Below are 18,822 nucleotides of genomic sequence, written 5' to 3'. Positions count from 1 at the left end.
AGCAGTGAAGCAGATGTAGTCACATTCAAGGGCATGTCTCCAACAGCTTGCTGATAAATTAGATCAGGGCTCTGTGAAAAGGAGAGGAATCACAAATGACTCCTAGGATTTGGCCGAAGTGTAACGAAGGGTGATACCATTTAATAAGATGGCTGTTATTTGGGGAGGAGACGCTTAGAGTAGCCTGGACTGGGAATTTAGGTTTGGACACGTTCAGTCCAAACTATGAATACAACCAAATGGGACAGCCATGCCGGAGATGACTCTGCAAACCTTCGCTGGAAGAGGGAGTCAGGGCTGTGGGGATACATGTGGGGTTTATAAGCATGTAACTGACATTTAACGCCATGGGACTGAATGAGCTCATTTAGGGAATGAGGCAGACAGAGGAGAGAAGTGCCTGCTCTCACTCAGGATGGTGTGTTGGGGGTCTGATTCTGACACTCAGGGAGAGGTGAATGGAACTGAGAAGGAGTAGCATGTGAAGCAGGACCCCCAGGAAAGCAGGTGATCTAGAAGCCCAGTGAATGGAGTTAAGTTGTTCCTCTAATGCCAAGACATGTCCTGTAAGAAAAGGACAGAGAACAGGCAACTGAATTTGGTGAGATGGGGTCACAGGTGGCCTTGGGTCAAGAGCAGTTTCAGGATAAGTGGCAAAAGTAACTGCAGGAGTTAAGGGGAAAACAGAAAGTGCAGAATGGGTGACCAGAGCAAAGACAACGGCTCTGAGTTTTCCTCTGTGGCTGGTTTCCAGTTTAGTGGGTATCAAACCAATTAGCACATCCCAGAAATAGGCTAGAAAGTAGTTCTCAAAGCAGAAAAGAAACAGTTTCCAATGCACCGATCTGATCTTCAAGCACGCACATACTTTATTATCTCATGTACTATTCTGACATTATAAAAGATTTAGGGTGTGCATCTTTATGTATAAATGAGGAAACAGAGGCTTCGGGAGGTCAGACAAGGTGTTCGAGGTCACACAGAGAGACAGCAACAGGGTTGAGGCCAACCTGGGCTGTGTTTCTAGAGCTCGCACCAAGAAAAAGCATGAAGACAGGAGCCAGCGGAGACTGGAAACACAGTGCACGAGTGGGGGATGGGAGTGGCAGATGAGAGTCAGCCCCAATTAGCCCACCGCCCGAGTTACCACGAGTTTTCGATGAACTCTCGGTTAGCGCCAGAAATAGAAGGACTTGTCACATCCAAAGGGTATTTTCCCAAGCTAATACTCATTTTGAGAATGGAGAACACAAAACACTGGCATCACTTCTCACGCCTACAGGTTTCATCAATACACTGTCTGTCTCAAGCTATGACCAGTCTGGACCAACTACAAGACCCACCCATTTAATAAAACCAGTAAGCCACCACCTGAGAGCGGCGGTGATGCAGCATAAGCCACTGAGCAGATAGTCGGCCACCACCTACCTGTGGTCAGCACTGGGTTTCGGCCTCCCGGTCCACAGTCTTCTGTTCACAGAGGAGGGCGGGGGCGAGGAGGGCAGGGGCGGGGGAGGTAGAGAAGGCAGAGGAGGCAGGTGCCTTTTATCCTTCCGGGAGCTGATGCCTGGGTTCCCGTCCTTGTCCCCTTCTCCGTCGTGTTTAAACGTTCTCCGGGGCTTGGGCAGGGGGTTGATGAAGGGTTTCGCAGGGGAGCCCTCTGAGCCCCTGTCCACACCCTCCAGGCTCTGGTCGCAGGGCCTCCTGCACAAGCCTTTCCTTTCCTCTGCAGCCTCAGGGGTGGGGTCCCTGGCCTCCAGGTCCCAGTGGTGGGACCTGAATTCCAAGCCACGCCCGGCCCCACGGTTCTCAGGAAGGGTGGGCCCCTCCTCAGCCTTGTCCGGCAGGCAGTGTGGGGAGTAACAAGTCCCAGGTAACTGGGGATCCAGCCCCGCCGACCCATCCTTCAGAGCCTGCTCCAGTTTCTTGACCTGCCTCAGCACGGAGAGGCTGTCATTCGGAAAGCGCTGTTGGCCCAGCCTGGGCTCTCGGCCTCTGCCCAAGCTGGGAGCCAGCTGCCTGGCTGGCTGGCTGAGGTCTTGCCTTGGCTCTGCATCTTGTCCCCCGACTTTCATGACCCCTTTATTCCTCTCATTCTCCTTGCTCTCTGTCTCGGGCCTGGTTCCATCCTGCACCTCCGTGACCCACGCTCTCACACCATCACTGCTCCTCCTCCCCATCACACAAGACATCAGGTAGTCCTCTTGCCCATCTGCTCTCCTGCAGGGTGCAGGGGTGGGCAACTCCTTTTTCCCTTCCCATTTGGATATCTTGTCCTTTATGCTGAGGGGCTTGTGCAGGGCCCCTCCCTGGGCAGGAGGGCAGGGGTTCTGAACACCGCTGAGCTGCCTCTTGCCTGCCTTGCTGGCTTCTTTAGCACTGAGACCTGAAGCTGGGTCGCTGATGATCATATTTGAGCTGAACATGTTCTGCTGAAGACAGTTCACTCTTGACTCTAGCATCAGGTTACTGAGACTTTCCAATGAGCTTCTTCTAGGGGGTGAACCCTGATCAGTCTCTGGCAAAGGAATGGGGGACCTAATTGGCAGCCTTCGAGGGTCTTCCCCAGCCTTTGGACCTTCCACCTTGACCCTGAACAAGAAAGACAAACATTGGGTAATGGATTCTTAGTCATAGAGACTAGCTAGAACTTAGATATAAATGCTATATGCTAGCTGTTAAATAGTAAACATTGAAACCACCACTTTAAGAAATCACTCTTTCCTTCTTAGGAAGGCAGTATTGTGGAATGAAAGGATCTACTGGATTTTTGTAATGCAGTAGACTTGAGTTTAAAGCCTAATTTAACCACTGACCAGCTGCGTGACCTTGGACAAGCAGTTTTACTTCTCTAAGCCTAAGTGTCCTCACCTGTGAAATGGGAATAATGGTAATACGTATCTACCAGAACGGCTGAAAACACTGAAAGAGGCAGGCCATATTAAGCATTTAGCATGTCGTAAGTATATAATGTTATCATTATTGTCAGCTTGTTTTCCTGATGAAAACAGGGAACATCTGAGCTAAAAGCTTCATAGTCCAGATTTCCTCTGTTTCTGGAATCAATGGATGGGCCTTTGTGACAACTATTTAAAAATTAGAACAATGCCATAAGTCATAAAATGTCTTCTCATTCTGGGATTCCTAAGCTGTCCTGACTTGAGTAGGAAAAGCCACAATTATTGGCTGCATCTGAATTGGACCTTCTCTAGACAGTGAGCCTACTAGACTGGTTTCTTCATGTGAACAGGGATTGCTTGGTTTTGTTGGATTACTTTGAATTTTGGCCTGTTTGGGCTACTGTTGCATTCTCAGCACCTGGAACAACAGCAGAGTAGTAGAACGTGGTACTCATTAGCCACATGACATTCACATTGGACAGAGCAAAAGAATATTTCCATCATCGCTGGAAATATACACGTCGGGTATAAGCCTCCAAATGTGATTTTAGGGGATTAGTCAGTACCACGAAGCTGTTCAAAGCTCTTTTGAAAGGAAACCAGAAAAACATTTTTAAGCTAGTCTAATGAGAACGGGAGTATCTGTGTTTTTGAATGCAAAATAATCTTCCAACAGCAAACGTCGCAACTAAGCAGACTGACCTTGGACAGGCCAAGATTAACAAGGATGCACAGACCAACTTCATGGTGCACATTTTTGGAATATATAGATCTGACTACATAGGAATTCTGAAACTCTAGTTAAGGGTCACAGTGAGAGACGAATAATTAGCAATTTCATGCATCCTGTTACTATTCAGCTTTCTGTTCCAAAGACTAATAATTGTTTACATGAAGACTTCTCCCTCCATGGGGACATTAACACGTAAATTGTGTTGCTATTTGTGGTTGCACAGCATAAATTAGAAACTTGTGAATATGCAAACACATTTTCATATTTTAAATACGGCTATCAAAGCAGAATTCCTTATTTAAATAAACAATTAGCATGCACAGCAGAGTGCTTACAAAAGAGAAACACATTTTTCAATTGTCCTGTCACCACTGAGGACATTAGCATGAATTCAGATTTTAGAGAGAAGCAGAAACACAATCAGTTTGTTGATATTTTACTGAAAGTTCAAAAGGCAGAAGTTAAAGCCCTGGCTCTCACAGCACAAGAAGCAGGATGACAGGCAGACACATAAATACACAAGTCACATTAGTTCATGCTTAATGACAATGGAGGATATAAACAATAATCATAAAAATCGTATGTACTGGTTTTTTTTTAAAGATTTATTTATTTTAGAGAGAGAGAGAGAGAGAGGCATGAGTGGGGGGCGGGCAAAGGAAGGGGGAGACTCTCCAGCAGACGCCCCACTGAGTGCTGAGCTCCACGCGGGGCTCAATCCCACGACCCAAGAGATCATGACCTGAGCCGAAATCAAAGGTCGGGCACTTAACCAACTGGGCCGCCCAGGCGCCACATGGACTGTTAAAAAATACTGACGATGGATAAACATGGCTTTCAAGTCAGTGGGGACCTCGGTTTGAATCTTGGCTCTTTTTTTTTTTCATTCTAAAATAAAAACTCTCTGGGCACCTGGGTGGCTCAGTGGGTTAAAGCCTCTGCTTTCGGCTCAGGTCATGATCCCAGGATCCTGGGATCGAGCCCTGCATCCGGCTCTCTGCTCAGCGGGGAGCCTGCTTCCCCCGACTCTCTCTGCCTGCCTCTCTGTCTACTTGTGATCTCTGTCTGTCAAATAAATAAATAAAATCTTTAAAAAATAAAATCTTTAAAACATAAAAATAAAATAAAGTAAGAACTCACGGGGCACCTCAGCTGTTTGAGTGTCTGACTCTTGATTTTAGCTCAGGTCATGACCTCAGGTCATGAGATCAAGCCCTGTGTCAGGCTCCACACTGAGCATGGAGCCTGCTTAGAATTCTCTCTCCCTCCCTCTCTTTCTCCCCCCACCCCACCCCACCAAAATAAATAAATAAGAACTCTCTCTCTCTCTTCTCTAGACTGGAACTTGACTGGTGCAGAGGTCAAATTTATCTTTAAATTTATCTAGTATGCAGTAGACAGTCAATAAATACTTAGAAGACAAATGAGTGGATGAGTCAATATACGTTAACGTCCCCAGAGTACAGCACACACTCTAGTTTCTGACAGTAAGTACTAAATGGCAAGGAGTGTTGTTGCAGTTGTCTAAGATCCCAGATGTCTGGGGTGACCTCACAGTCATGGAGGCCCAATGCGAGAACTGAAAGGGGAGAAGGACGGCTTGAAGAAGACCACATGGAATTATGAAGCTCAAGCGAGAGGCGAGGATGGTGAAGCCAGAGGCAAAGGGCCCTCTCCATGTGGTTGTTGCACCCAAGGATTTTCTGAGGTCCTGTTTCCAGGACACTACGGCCCCAGAAGGGACTGGGGACTGCGGTGCAGAGCTGTGATGACCAAGGCCACCGCAGAGTGTGAGACACAGAGTCAGAGGAAAGGGCTCCATGTGGAGAGAAAACAGCACTGCTAAAAGAGGGTGGGCAAAGCTGGCTTGGTGGACAGACGCACCTATACAGATGTAAGGTTCAAGGATAGTGAAAAGGCCTACGCATCCTAGTAGTTAGGAGAATAAATCCCGGGCTGGAATGGGGAGAGGGCGTGAAGCTGCCATGGGCCCGTCCTCTCAACAGCTGGGCGCTAGTCAGACCTTCCACTGCCCACTGTGGTCACAGGTTCTCCAGCATGGGGGGATGATTTCCAGGAGGCACATGGCAATGACTCGGAAAAGAACCTGTCCTTAGTCCAACGAAGTGGGGTTAGAGAAGAGGGAAAGGCAGTAGAGAGAGGAAGGAAGTAGAGACTCTGGGCCAACTTCGACACTCCCAGGGGAGAAAAGCTCTTACTTGTCAGCCAATGTGTAGCTCAGGTTTTCGGTCTGGCTGCGGCTGCCCTTGGCCCGGCTGCACACTGTCATCATGTCAGCACCAAGAGGAGCTCCGAGTCGCCTGGGGGAACAGGGATGCACACTCAGTGAGTCACGACAGCAAATCTAGGGCCCACACCCCAGACTATTTATCCCTGACAGAGTCCACCCAGGGTGGGGTATGTGTGTGTGACTGCAACACACCCTTCAGAATCCCTGACCCAGGAGAGAGGGCAAGGGCACAGAATCCTGAGATCCCCCTGGATGCAGACCCCATACCAACCAAGCTCTTCTCAGTCCGAATGCATGCCAATCCTGTGTGTGCGCATGCACGTGCCACGTGTGTTCACGGGTGTGTGAAAGCAAAAGATAAAATACCAGCACAACCCGGCACTTTTTCAGGCTCTCTTAAACCTGTGATGCACTAACAGTCCCCAAAGAAGACATGAGTCATTACTCTACTTGACACAATAAACTGCCTGCCTCAGCCAAAACCCCCCCACAGAGGTACTCCTGTGCTGGCCTTTGGGCACGCATGGACGTCCTCCGTCCTCGGCCTTGGAGCCCTGTGCGAAGACCCTCTCCCAGCCGCTACAAACCCAGGGAAGGAAACATGGAGCCACCGGGTCATCTGTCTGGTCGAGGAAGAGCAGGTGGCTCTGGCAAACCCAGGAATCCCACGGGGCACCTCACACCTAACAAATAAGGACCACGTGGATGCCAAAGCAGCGGCCTCCGCGGTGTAGTAGTTTCACGACACGCAAGTGCCTGACATTCCAATGCAGTGAAGTAGCTGATTAAAATGTAGGATTTCAATAGCAAGGCCCGTCAGAACTCTGTCTCTCAACATGAGGACAAACGGACATTGCTCAGGTGGACGTGGCTAGGAAGATGAGACCCATCGAGAATGGAGAACACCAACAGGATGCGCAACGCCAAAGCATGAACACCGCATGGACGGTCCCTCTTGATGGGGACAAGGTGGCTCTTTGGTTAGAGGTTCAAGGAGTACTGAGATACTGGAGATTCATGTCTTTTTCCCACTGATCCTCCAGGGAATCCTTCTCCTGAGTCCCTCTCGAGTTCCAAGATTCCCATCCCCTCTCCCAGGAGAGTCTGCCTGCCAGGTGACAGGGTAGCTGCTCAAATTCCTGGCCTGGGCATCCCCTTCCTGCAAGAAATCAAAGGGCTGGACTTTACGACATGCGTGTAATTCCTGGGAACAAGGAGAGGGAGGCCAGGAGCAGGAAGAGAAAAAGAAAAGGTAGCGAGCTCTGGGTAACAAATCAAAAGGAAGAGGGTTGAGACTGGTGAACTGAAAAGACAGGAAGGCAATAGGCTGGTTCAAGCAGGTGTGAGTTTGAGGAGGGGGGCAGCGCTTAGGCCTGGCCACGGAGCTCAGCTGTCCCTTACCCAGGCATGTGGCATCCTACCTTTCGGGGTACGGCTGTGCTGAAAGCAATCCAGCTCTTTAAAGAAGTCAGACCCAGAGCTCTCCCCTCCCGCTAGGGAAGAGAGCGCTGAAGGGCCTTTCAGAACAGGAAGGAACTCACTGCCTCTCTCATAATGCTCCACAAAGCTTCTGGTCAACTATACTTCAATTAAAAAAAAAAAAATGCTTTTGGAGCCTCTCCATTTGGCTGGGCTGAAAGACACGGCCCTTGTGTCGTGCATCGGGCAGATGGCCCCGTTGGATATCAAGGACAGTGGCTGCTCCCTCACCGCCCCCCTCATGCCTGCACTCTGTACCCACACACACAACCACAAGGATGAAGTCTCAATCCGCATGAGCAGCAACTCTCTCCAGCCACCCCCTTCTTTCTAGCAGGTACCCCCCTCTCCTGGGCACCACAAGCACGTGCCAGGTTCTGTGCAGGATGCAGGGCGGCCTCAAGGATGAGTTAAGACATGGAGTCTGCCCTCGGGGAGAACACCCAGGCCTGCGCTTGGGTCACTCAGTCCTGGCATCTGGCTTTCCCCCAAAGAGAACAATTTGCCTATACTTCCCAGAAAACCAGAGCTTTCCCAAAAGGGACAAAAGCCGTTGTGTCTCATGCACAGAGAACCGTGTATGGAGTCTGAGGTTGAGGGTCACAAGAAGCACTTAAACAATATGGTACTGGAGTGAACTCGATTCCCATTGGGTACTAATGACCTTGAGGACTCAAACCATGGTCTCCAGAGAAATAGCTGGTGCCATATTCTTTTTTTTTTTTAATATATATATTTATTTATTTGACAGAGAGAGGGATCACAAGTAGGCAGAGAGGCAGGCAGAGAGAGGGAGAAAGCAGGCTCCCCGCTGGGCAGGGAGCCCGATGTGGGGCTTGATCCCAGGATCCTGAGACCATGACCTGAGCTGAAGGCAGAGGCTTAACCTGCTGAGCCACCCAGATGCCCCTGGTGCCATATTCTGAGAAGCAAGTTCAAGTGGGCTTCAGGGGCTGGAACTGAGGGAGTAAAGAAGGGCCCGCCACGAGGCGATCAGCCTCCCGGCATTTCTAAACTCACAGACGGACAGAACATGTTGCCCCCACAAAACTACGACCCTTCCCTTTTCACCTGTGATGCTTCAAAGCCATTAATTAGGTGACAAGCCCAGCTTAACTTGCTGACTGGAAGTACTCTGGCACTTATGTCACCGTAACTTTGCCATCACTTTGTAGATCTGGGATTGCAAGATGGAGCTATTCCCCCAAATGTGCTCCACCGGGCATCTGTTTGAGTCTGCTGGGGGGTCTTGGAGGGGCAGGTAGACTCCAGGGCACCGCTCCAACTACCAAAACCCTCTGTCTGGGCACTGGCCTGAAGCTGCATTTAAATACGGTCAATCAAAGGCCTCGGGTGATTTTTACACAACCCAACATTCTTTATTTCTTCCTGAGCAATTTGGCCTTGTGATCCAGACTGGTTTCCAGGAGGTATAATGAATGCATGACTAATAAAAACACATTTTCCCACTCCACTGCTTTCCATAAAAACAGAACTTCTCATTCACCAGATGGGCTTAATTAGTATTAATAATTTTAATTAAATTTAAAATGTCATACAAAATTCTGAAGCTAGATGATAGGTACGTGAATATAGGTCTTAGAGAGACGCTTCCGGTCTGTCTCAAAGGACCACAGAAAACGTAATTGTTCCAGCCTGACATTACCAGATCAAAAACCTGTGTTATTTTATAATTCCTTTACATTTACCCACAAAGGCTTAAAGTTCCAGCCTGATCTCTGAAAACACCGTTGTTTTTTTTTTTTCTAAAGGGAACTGGGAGTACTAAAAGGTGAAGTCAATAATTGAAAAACAAGTGTCTTATTTTTGCCCATGAGAGTGTCAAGATTTTAAAACAGATATTAAGTGTTTTCCTGGTGGTAAGAAGGAGGAAATGACATATCAGATCATCTCCTGAGCACAGTTCTTACAGGAATACCTGAGGGACTTGAAGGAGGGACAGGGTGCAGCCCGCAGTGCCGCAGTGCGGAGAGAGGAACCACCGGAGAAAGGAGGGGGGTAGCAGGTCCTTCAGAATCCTGCCCGGGCCTGCCTGTCTGCTCTGCTTCCTCCACTGCCATCTGGGGAAGCAGCCTGGGGAAGCCAGTGTAATGTCCACCGCCAGGAGCCCAGTGAGACAGCCACTGGCGTTCTGAGGCCAGGCTTCTCAGAGTGTTGCTACTTATAATAGAGCATTGTTCATGTTTTATTTATACGGAGCATTGATGAATTATCCATTTATCATATTACGAATTATATAGGGGGCCACTGAGCTCTCACCAACATTAATAACATTCTTCCTGTTAACTCGGGTGGGGTTTTTAATGGTACAACAGGGAGGTGATACTTGAGCTACAGAAATGATGCTATCGGAGTCACCTACAAAAAGAAGTTCGGATATTACTGTTTTAGACACTGCTCGAAAAACAATCTGGACATGCATAAGCCATGGCAGTTGGGGGGGTGGAGAGACTGGTTTCCCCAAATCTTAAAACAAAAACAGTGATTTAAATAAAAAGGGAAATCTGGAAATATCAATCAACTGATAAATGAACAAAGTGGGATATATACATACAAGGGAATGCTACTTAGCCATAAAAAGAAGTGAAGGACTGTTACACGCCACAATATGGATGAACCTTGAAAATAAAGGAAGTAAAAAAGCTGGACACAAAAAGCCACATATTGCATGAATCTATTTATAGGAAATATCCAGGGTGGGCAAGTCCATAGAGGGAAGGGGAACTGAGATTGACTGACAATAAGTAAAGGTTTCTTTGGGGGATGATAGAAATGTTCTGGAATTAGAGAGTAAGGACAGCTATACAACTACCACTATATAGTGAATAACCACAAGTCACTAGATTGAACACTTAAAAAAAAAAAGATTTTATTTATTTATTTGATACAGAGAGATCACAAGTAGGCAGAGAGGCAGGCAGAGTGAGAGAGGGGAAGCAGGCTCCCCGCCGAACAGAGAGCCCGATGTGGGGCTCAATTCCGGGACCCTGGGATCATAACCCAAGCTGAAGGCAGAGGCGTTAACCCACTGAACCACCCAGGTGCCCTAAATTGTATGCTTTTTTTTTTTTTTTTTAAGATTTTATTTATTTGACAGAGAGAGAGAGAGATCACAAGTAGGCAGAGGCAGGCAGAGAGAGAGGGGAGGAAGCAGGCTCCCTGCAGAGCAGAGAGCCCGATGCAGGGCTCATCCCAGGACCCCAGGATCATGACCTGAGCCGAAGGCAGAGGCTTTAACCCACTGAGCCACCCAGGCGCCCCAAATTGTACACTTTTAAGTGGTAAATTTTATGTGCGTTATATCTCAATTAAAAATACATTATATGCATCTTCAGTAAAAACAAAAATAAAAAATTTGGGCAGGGGAAGGAGGTGGAGTAAGGAATAAAACATACACAACTATAAATTTCCAGTGCCCTTTACTGTTCTAAGGTTAGTATGCTAATTCTGGAATATAGGTAAATATACATTATATGCACTTGGTTTGTACATAAAATGGTCATACTTGATATACTGAATGAAAAAATACAATTTACATCACAAATGACTCCACATTAATTCAATATTATCTATTTTTTTAAATGGTTTAAAAAATTTTTTTCTTAAAAATTTTATTTGCTCATTTGACTGAGAGAGAGAATGAGAGAGAGTACAAGCTGGGGGAGTAGCAGGCAGAGGGAGAGTGAGAAGCAGGCTCTCTGCTGAGCAAGGAGCCCGATGTAGGGCTCAATCCTTCATGACCTGAGCTAAAGGCAGATGCTTAATTGACTGAGCCACCCAGGCGCCCCAACAATTCAATTTTAAATGGTTTTTCCTTGTGTTGCAAATAAAGCTGTAAGTCGTTTGGCTTTTATGATTCTAGTAACTTATTTTTATCATTTTATAAACAGCAAATACAAAATTGAGAAGGAACCACAACAATTACTGTAGAACAAAAATAGTTATTTTTCTCAACTGAGCATTCTTCACAGCAAGCATATATGGAAAGTTTGTTTTCAGAAACTATGTTGAGAAGGAAGAAAAACGACCCCGTCACAACCATGCAGCTCTGGCCGTGTCTAGCTGCTCAGGGAAGCTCACCCTGAGCCTCTAGAGGTTTCATTCTCATCTTCTTCAAGCAAACAGTTTTTAAAAAACACTAGGGGCGCCTGGGTGGCTCAGATAGTTAGGTGTCTGCCTTTGGCTCAGGTCATGATGCCGGGGGCCCTGGGATGGAGCCCCATGTGGGTCTCCCTGCCGGGCTGGAAGCCTGCTTCTCCCTCTCCCTCTGCCTCTCCCCCTGCTTGTGCTGTCTCTCTCTGTGTCAAATGAATAAATAAAATCTTCAAAAAATAAAAAATAAAAAAAACTAAATAGCTTTAGTTTTTTTTTTTTTATTTTGGAGTATTTTCCAAAAGCAAACCAATTTCTTCATATTTGGAAAAAGACAGAAGACTGAAGTGGGTGAGGAACAAGAGAAGCCAAAGGCTACGTGTCGCCTCAGAACAATGCCGAGGAGGCCATTTTGGCAGAATCGCAGCCTGTACTCTTGAACCAAATGCTTAAACCATGCCTGCACAAAAACACCACATACCACGACAAGAAACCAGGTCCCCAGTGCACCATACCAGGCAAAGACCATGGCAGAGCCAAGGAAATCATTTTTTTGCTAACAATCATCAGACTCTTCTTATTTCTAGAAGTTCTGCTTCTGAGCCCAGAAGCTTCCCCCATCAAATAAGAATGTCCAAGAAGGGTCTAATGAAGGAATGAACATGTATCATTTTCTTATATTTACCATATCCATCAACAGATGACTGGATAAACACATGGTTTAGCCTTATAATGGAATATTATTTGGCCATAAAAAGGAATGAAGGACTCATACATGCTATGACATGGATGAACCTTGAAAACACCATACAAAGTGAAAAAAGAACAGTGACAAAAGACCACCCATGTTATATGATGCCATTTATACAAAATGTCCAGGACAGGGCGCCTGGGTGGCTCACTGGATTAAAGCCTCTGCCTTTGGCTCAGGTCATGATCCCAGGGTCCTGGGATCGAGCCCCACATCAGGGCCTCTGCTCAACGGGAAGCCTGCTTCTCCCTCTCTCTCTCTGCCTGCCTCTCTGCCTACTTGTGATTTCTGTCTGTCAAATAAACAAATAAAAATCTAAAAAAAAAGAAAAGAAAAGAAATGTCCAGGACAGGCAACACAATAAAGACAGAAAGCAGATTAGTTGGGTTGGGGGATGGGGTAACTGGGTGATGGGCATTAAGGAGGGCCCGTGATGTGATGAGCACTGGGTGTTAAATGCAACTGATGAAATCACTGAACTCTACCTTTGAAACTAATACTATAATATATGTTAATTTTTAAAAAGAAAGAAAGAAAAAGAAAAGCAGATAAGTGGTTTGCCAGGGCTGGGGAAGGTAGTGTGGGGAGTGACTGTTAACAGGTATGGGTTTTGGGGAGGCTAGTAATGAAAAAGTTCTAAATCAGGTAGTGCTGGTAACTGGCCTGGTGAATATGTTAAAGACCACATGTCTGTACACTTTATAAAGGGTGAATTTGGGGGCATCTGTGTGGCTCAGTCGTTAAGCGTCTGCCCTGGGCTCAGCCCTGCATAGGGCTCCCTGCTCAGCAGGAAGCCTGCTTCTTCCTCTCCCATTCCCCCTGCTTGTATTCCTTCTCTCGCTGTGTCTCTCTCTCTCAAATAAATAAATATTTTTAGAAATAAATGAATAAATAAAAAGGGTGAATTTTATGGTATGTGAATTGCATCTCAATAAATTTGTCATTTAAAAAAAAAAGCAAAAGCAGGAGGGAGTGCTGAATGGAAGGAGTCCTGGCCCCATCCCGGACCGGTGAATCAGACTGCCAGAGGGCCCAGGTATATGCATTTCTAAGCTCCCCCAGGAATTCATACTACAGTCTAAGAACCCATAAACCATATTTATTTTCCTGACCCTTGTGTACTCAATCGGGAACAGAAATATTCTCCTTTGCCTTCTGCTTTGGAAGGCAGCCTTTTACTCCAGGGTGTCTGTCTGCTCCTGTTTCTGAGAACCTCTAAAATCTGACCAAGGACTTATCAGCACACAGTGAGCTGCTCCTGTCCCTCAAGCCAGGATAAATGCTTCAACCGCTGTGTCCCTACACAGACTTCAATACCAAGGTTTGTTTTCATTCTAAAGGAGGCCTAGGACTAAAAGTATAATCTGAGTAATTTTAAGACTTTCTCTGGGTATGAAAATTCAGTTACCGGACAATAATATTTTAACAACTTGGTCAGTATTTTCCTGACCTACACCTGTCAGTTTGTCTGACGAATGAAGCCACTGGGAATCTGGCTAGAGCAGCCTGACCCTGCGGGCTGGACCACACTCTGTGATGCTCCTGAGGCCTGAGGCAGTTGAAGATTTTTATTCTTCTCACTTTCTTAAACACAGGTTTCACACCTGCAGAACATTCTTATATACAGGAATGTAAATTCTTATATTCAGGGATGTATCTGGCCACCTTAATAAAATGGAAACACATTTTCGCTTAACAGTATTCGCAAACCAGGCTTTTTCCTTCACCCACTTGCAATGCAGAACTACTCCCATATGTTGCCTCTAGGCTGTCCATTTTGTAGAGGGTAAAAAAGAGGAAAAGTGCAGTTAGGTGGCCATCTTGCCTAAAAGCACGAAGCTACAGTGTGTATAAGGTCTTAGCTCTGTCAGCCCTCCTGAGTGAATGCTTATTACTGCTGCTGTCACCTCTTTGGAAAAAGTTGCTATGAGTTTGCCACAAATCATCAAAGTATGAGTTATGAAAGTTATGAGATATGCTCACACTGCCAAAATACAGCTTAAGAATCCGAATTCTGGTAAATATATTTTCTTTTAAGTAAAAAATACAGGGGCTCCGGCTGGCTCAGTTGGTGGAGCATGTGACTCTTGATCTGGGGTTTGTGAGTTCAAGCCCCACATTGGGCGTAGAGCCTAATTAAAAAATAAATAAATAAACATGCATTACAGTTGTATTATCTTCATTTAAAAAAAATAAAAGTGTACTTTTTTTTTTTTTTTTTTTTAATTATAGATCACCAAACTAGGAGGACTCAGGTTCTAACTTTTTTCAACCCCAAATATGTAAACTTGCTCTTCTTTTCTCTGTTCTGGGCTGGCCAGAAACTATTTCTTATTTCTAACTTTTTCTTTCTTTCTTTCTTTCTTTTTTTTTAAGATTTTATTTATTTATTTGACAGAGAGAGAGTATAAGTAGGCAGAAAGGCAGGCAGAGAGAGAGGAGGAAGCAGGCTCCCTGATGAGCAGAGAGCCCAATGCGGGACCCCAGGATCATGACCCAAGCTGAAGGCAGAGACTTTTTACCCACTGAGCCACCCAGGTACCCCTCTTATTTCTAACTTCTATGGAAATCTGGAATCTGCTTCTCCCTCTCCCTCTGTGATCTCTCTTGCTATCACTCTCTCTCTCTCAAATAAGTAAATAAACCTAGTTTTAAGGGAAAAAAAGGAATCCTAAATATGAAAAAATATATGCATAATGTTTACAGGTATTACTTACCAATACTGCAAACTTAGAAATAACTTAAATGTCAAACAATATAATGATAACATAAACTACGATAGTTATTTGATGGAATATTATGGAGCACATTAAATTATGTTTAAAAATGGGCTCCCGGTGCATGTGCATGCACACTCTCTCAAATAAATAAAAATAAGTCTTAAAAAAAAAATGGTGCTTAAGGAGACTACAGTTCTGTAAGGACAGAAAGGAGACCAGTGGTTGCCTAGGCTGACAGTGGACAGGGCAAGAAAAATGGGAGTGACTGCTAATGGGTATGGGGTTTCTTTCTGAGGTGATGAAAATGTCCTAAAATTGGGGCGCCTGGGTGGCTAGTCATTATGCGTCTGCCTTGGGCTTGGGTCAAGATACCAGCCCCACATGGAGCCCTGCATTGGGCTCCCTGCTCAGCAGGAAGCCTGCTTCTCCCTCTCCCACTACCACTGCTTGTGTTCTCTTTCTCGCTATGTCTCTCTGTCAAATAAATAAGTAAAATCTTAAAAAAAAAAAAAGAAAAGTCCTAAAATTGATCATGGTGACAATTGCAAAAGTCTGTAAACGCACTAAAAACCATTAAACTATACCCTTTATATGAGTGAACTGTACTGTATGTGAAATAAATCTCAATAACTCATATTTAAGAAAATAAATGAAAAAGTCAAGCTGGGAAAAAAAAAGACTATTATTAAATGGAAAAAATGCTGGAATCAAGATTCAAAAACTTGTATCAAATGTGAATAAAACAATGTTAAAAAAAAGAAAAGGAGGAATCTACTCCTACTCAAAGTTGTGTAAGAAAATGACTGGAAGTAAATACAACAAATGATGAACAGCAGTTGTCAGTGGGTAAGAAACTTGGGGGGATTTTTTCCATTCTCTCTACTTAACTATATCTCAACAACAAAACTCCCCACATTTCAAAAATTTCTATATTAAGCATGCACTACTATCAACATTACAGAGAGTGGGGAAAATGTAAACCCAGTAAACCCAGCTGTTTCTGTGGGCCTCTGGGTTTGCCCCGTGGCGCCCCCAGCAGGCCCTTGGTTGCCTTGCACCCACAGCCGTGCCTGCAGTGTGTTGGCTCACCTGAACCCCTCAGTCCCCAACCTGCTTGGCTGTGGCAGTGCTCTCATTACCTCCTTTCCCTTAGTTGACCACCAGGATCTGTATTCTGGCCTCCCACTTCCCAGTACAGATGTTTTACTGGGTCTAAAGAGTGACTGTACGGAAACCTCCAGCTAACAGGAAAATAATCATATAATTCATTCTTCCAACTAACAGTTGTGTCTACTTTGCAAAGGGAACTGAGTGAAGCCTGGGAGAAATATAAAATAAAGATATTGATTTGCCCTCTGAGACTTTTCATTCCTGTACAGGAAAGAAGATGCACAAGACGATAATGTATTATGCACTTGAAAGTTGCTAAGGGAGTAGATCTTAAATGTTCTCACTACATACACACACAAGTCGACTGTGTGAGGTGACAGATGTGTTAACTAACCTTCACAATGTATATGTATCTCATATCATCGTGTTCTATACTTTAAACTTATACAATGTTATATGTCAATTATATCTCAGTAAAGCTGGGGGGGAAGGTGCACAGCAGTGCCCCCAATGCAAAACACAACACGATAAACAAAACAATGAAAGCAAGATCCTGTTGTGGATCTGAGCTTGAAGAATGGGCTGAATTTCCTTTGGGGTATACGGGTAAAAGTCATAGATGTTTGCATAATTTCAGGACAACTAAACACTCAAAGAAGCACAAAACCACGGAATGAAAAGCAGCACCAATTCCGTAACGAGCTTACACTGAATTGCGTGGCTGGATTCCTTTCAGGGCTCAAGCAACATGGGAGCCAACGCCGACTTTGTGAACACAATCTCTGTAGATTTTCTGAAAGCTTTTACCAAGATATTACCGTAAGCATAACAAGCTTACAGATTTTTTAATTTGGAAATGACTGCAGGTTTGCAGTACAGAATATTACAGAATATTACAGAAAACGCTTCTAAACTCTTTATACAAATTTACCAAGTTTTAACATTCTCTCAGTGGAAGACTGCTTTAAAATGCTGCTTTGGAGGCTTAGGGAAAATAAGTTCTATGCCGGCACTAGGAGTCTTAAGAAAACAGAATCTTACAAAACCAGTTTACTAAAGTAAGTAAGCACAGCCAGGTCCAAAAGACAACTCAACCCCCATCCCAACCCAACCCAACCCTCCACCACGACCTCCCAGAAGGACGCTGAAAAACTTTAAAACCAGAATACTAGACATGGAAGAAGAGCTAGGAAAACACTGAAAAATACAAAAGAGTGGGGAGCAGGGGTGGGGGGGCCACCACTATATATTTAAAACATACTATAAAGCCTCTGTAATTAAAACAGTGTGGTACTGCCGCAAGAATAGATAAATAGACTGGTGGAACAAAAGAGAGGGCCTAGACCCAACAACACACAGAACTTATTATATGTGACAGGGGCACCTGAGTGGTTCCATCAGCTAAGCATCTGTCTTTGGCTCAGATCATGATCCTAGGGTCCCAGGATAGAGCCCTGCACTGGGTTCCCTGCTCAGCAGTGAATCTGCTTCTCCCTTTCCCTCTATCCCTCCACCTGCTTGTGCGCATGTGCCTTCTCTTGCGCGGATGACTTTGTATATGATAAAGGTGGCATCTTAAATCACTAGGGCAAAAGTGGACTTTTTAATAAATGATGCTGGAATAACCAAATAGCCCAAAGCTGTTCAAGTAAGATCACTCTGCAACTCTAATGTGCCTGTGGTGCCTGGCTGGCTCAGTCTGTAGAGCATATGACTCTTGGTCTCAGGGTAGTGAGTTCAAGCCCCACATTGGGCACGAAGCCTATTTAAAAGAAAAGAAAAGAAAAGTGATGTGCCTGCAGATCTGGCGAACTCAGAATAATCTGTATCTTTTTCAGAGGCAGAAAACCAGCTGCTGGGAAGAACTGGGTTCACAAGGGGACTGGAGCCTTGAGGGATTAACAGGAGACCCTGAAGGATCTGACCAGTGCCTGCCCTAACTCCAAAAGGAACGTTCCAATTGCCTTCAGAACCTGCTGTGATTTCAGTGAGGTTTTTAAAAGTCTGATTCTTGGGATGCCTAGGTGGCTCAGTGGGTTAAGCAACTGCCTTCGGCTCAGGTCATGATCCTGGAGTCCCAGGATGGAGTCCTACGTCAGGCTCCCCGCTTGGCAGGGAGTCTGCTTCTCCCTTTGACCCTCCCCCTTCTCATGCTCTCTCTCTCTCTCAGACAAATAAATAGAATCTTCACAAGTCTGATTCTTGGGATTCCTGGGTGGCTCAGTTGGTTAAGTGTCTGCCTTCAGCTCAGGTCATTATTTCAGGCCTGGGATTGAGTCATGCATCATGCTCCCTGCTCCTTGGGGAGCCTGCTTCTCCCTCTGCCTGCCACTCCCCCTGCTTGTGTGCACATGCATGCTCTGACAGATAAGTAAAATCTTTTAAAAAAACAAGTTTGAGGGGCGCCTGGGTGGCTCAGTGGGTTAAGCCGCTGCCTTCGGCTCAGGTCATGATCTCAGGGTCCTGGGATCGAGTCCCACATCGGGCTCTCTGCTCAGCAGAGAGCCTGCTTCCCTCTATCTCTCTCTCTGCCTGCCTCTCCATCTACTTGTGATCTCTCTCTGTCAAATAAATAAAAATCTTTAAAAAAAAAAAAAAAACAAGTTTGATTCTTTTCCTAGGACAGCCCTGGAGCTTACAATACATTTGTGCAGCACCTGATATCCATACACACATTATAACACATTATATGTTATACACACACATATATAACATATGATGTGTTATAATGTGTGTATGGATATCAGGTGCTGCATATATATATA

The 18,822-nt window shown here is 45.4% G+C and overlaps 1 protein-coding gene across 3 annotated transcripts in view; it reads right to left on the bottom strand.

Moving 5' to 3' along the window:
- DENND2A (DENN domain containing 2A) overlaps positions 1–18,822 on the bottom strand; it is a 103,848-nt gene that overhangs the window by 67,469 nt on the left and 17,557 nt on the right. For all 3 annotated transcript variants that reach the window (XM_059396268.1, XM_059396266.1, XM_059396267.1), the window contains 2 exons: positions 5,853–5,954; positions 1,429–2,592 (listed from right to left, as the gene is read on the bottom strand). In XM_059396268.1, the coding sequence (XP_059252251.1) occupies positions 1,429–2,592; positions 5,853–5,926 (1,238 nt within the window). In that variant the 5' untranslated portion in view covers positions 5,927–5,954. Of the gene's footprint in view, positions 1–1,428; positions 2,593–5,852; positions 5,955–18,822 lie in introns of those variants that run through there.

Source organism: Mustela nigripes, chromosome 4 (genome assembly GCF_022355385.1).
Source record: "Mustela nigripes isolate SB6536 chromosome 4, MUSNIG.SB6536, whole genome shotgun sequence".
In the NCBI taxonomy this organism is placed as follows: domain Eukaryota; kingdom Metazoa; phylum Chordata; class Mammalia; order Carnivora; family Mustelidae; genus Mustela; species Mustela nigripes.
This window is presented reverse-complemented; position numbering and strand designations above follow the sequence as displayed.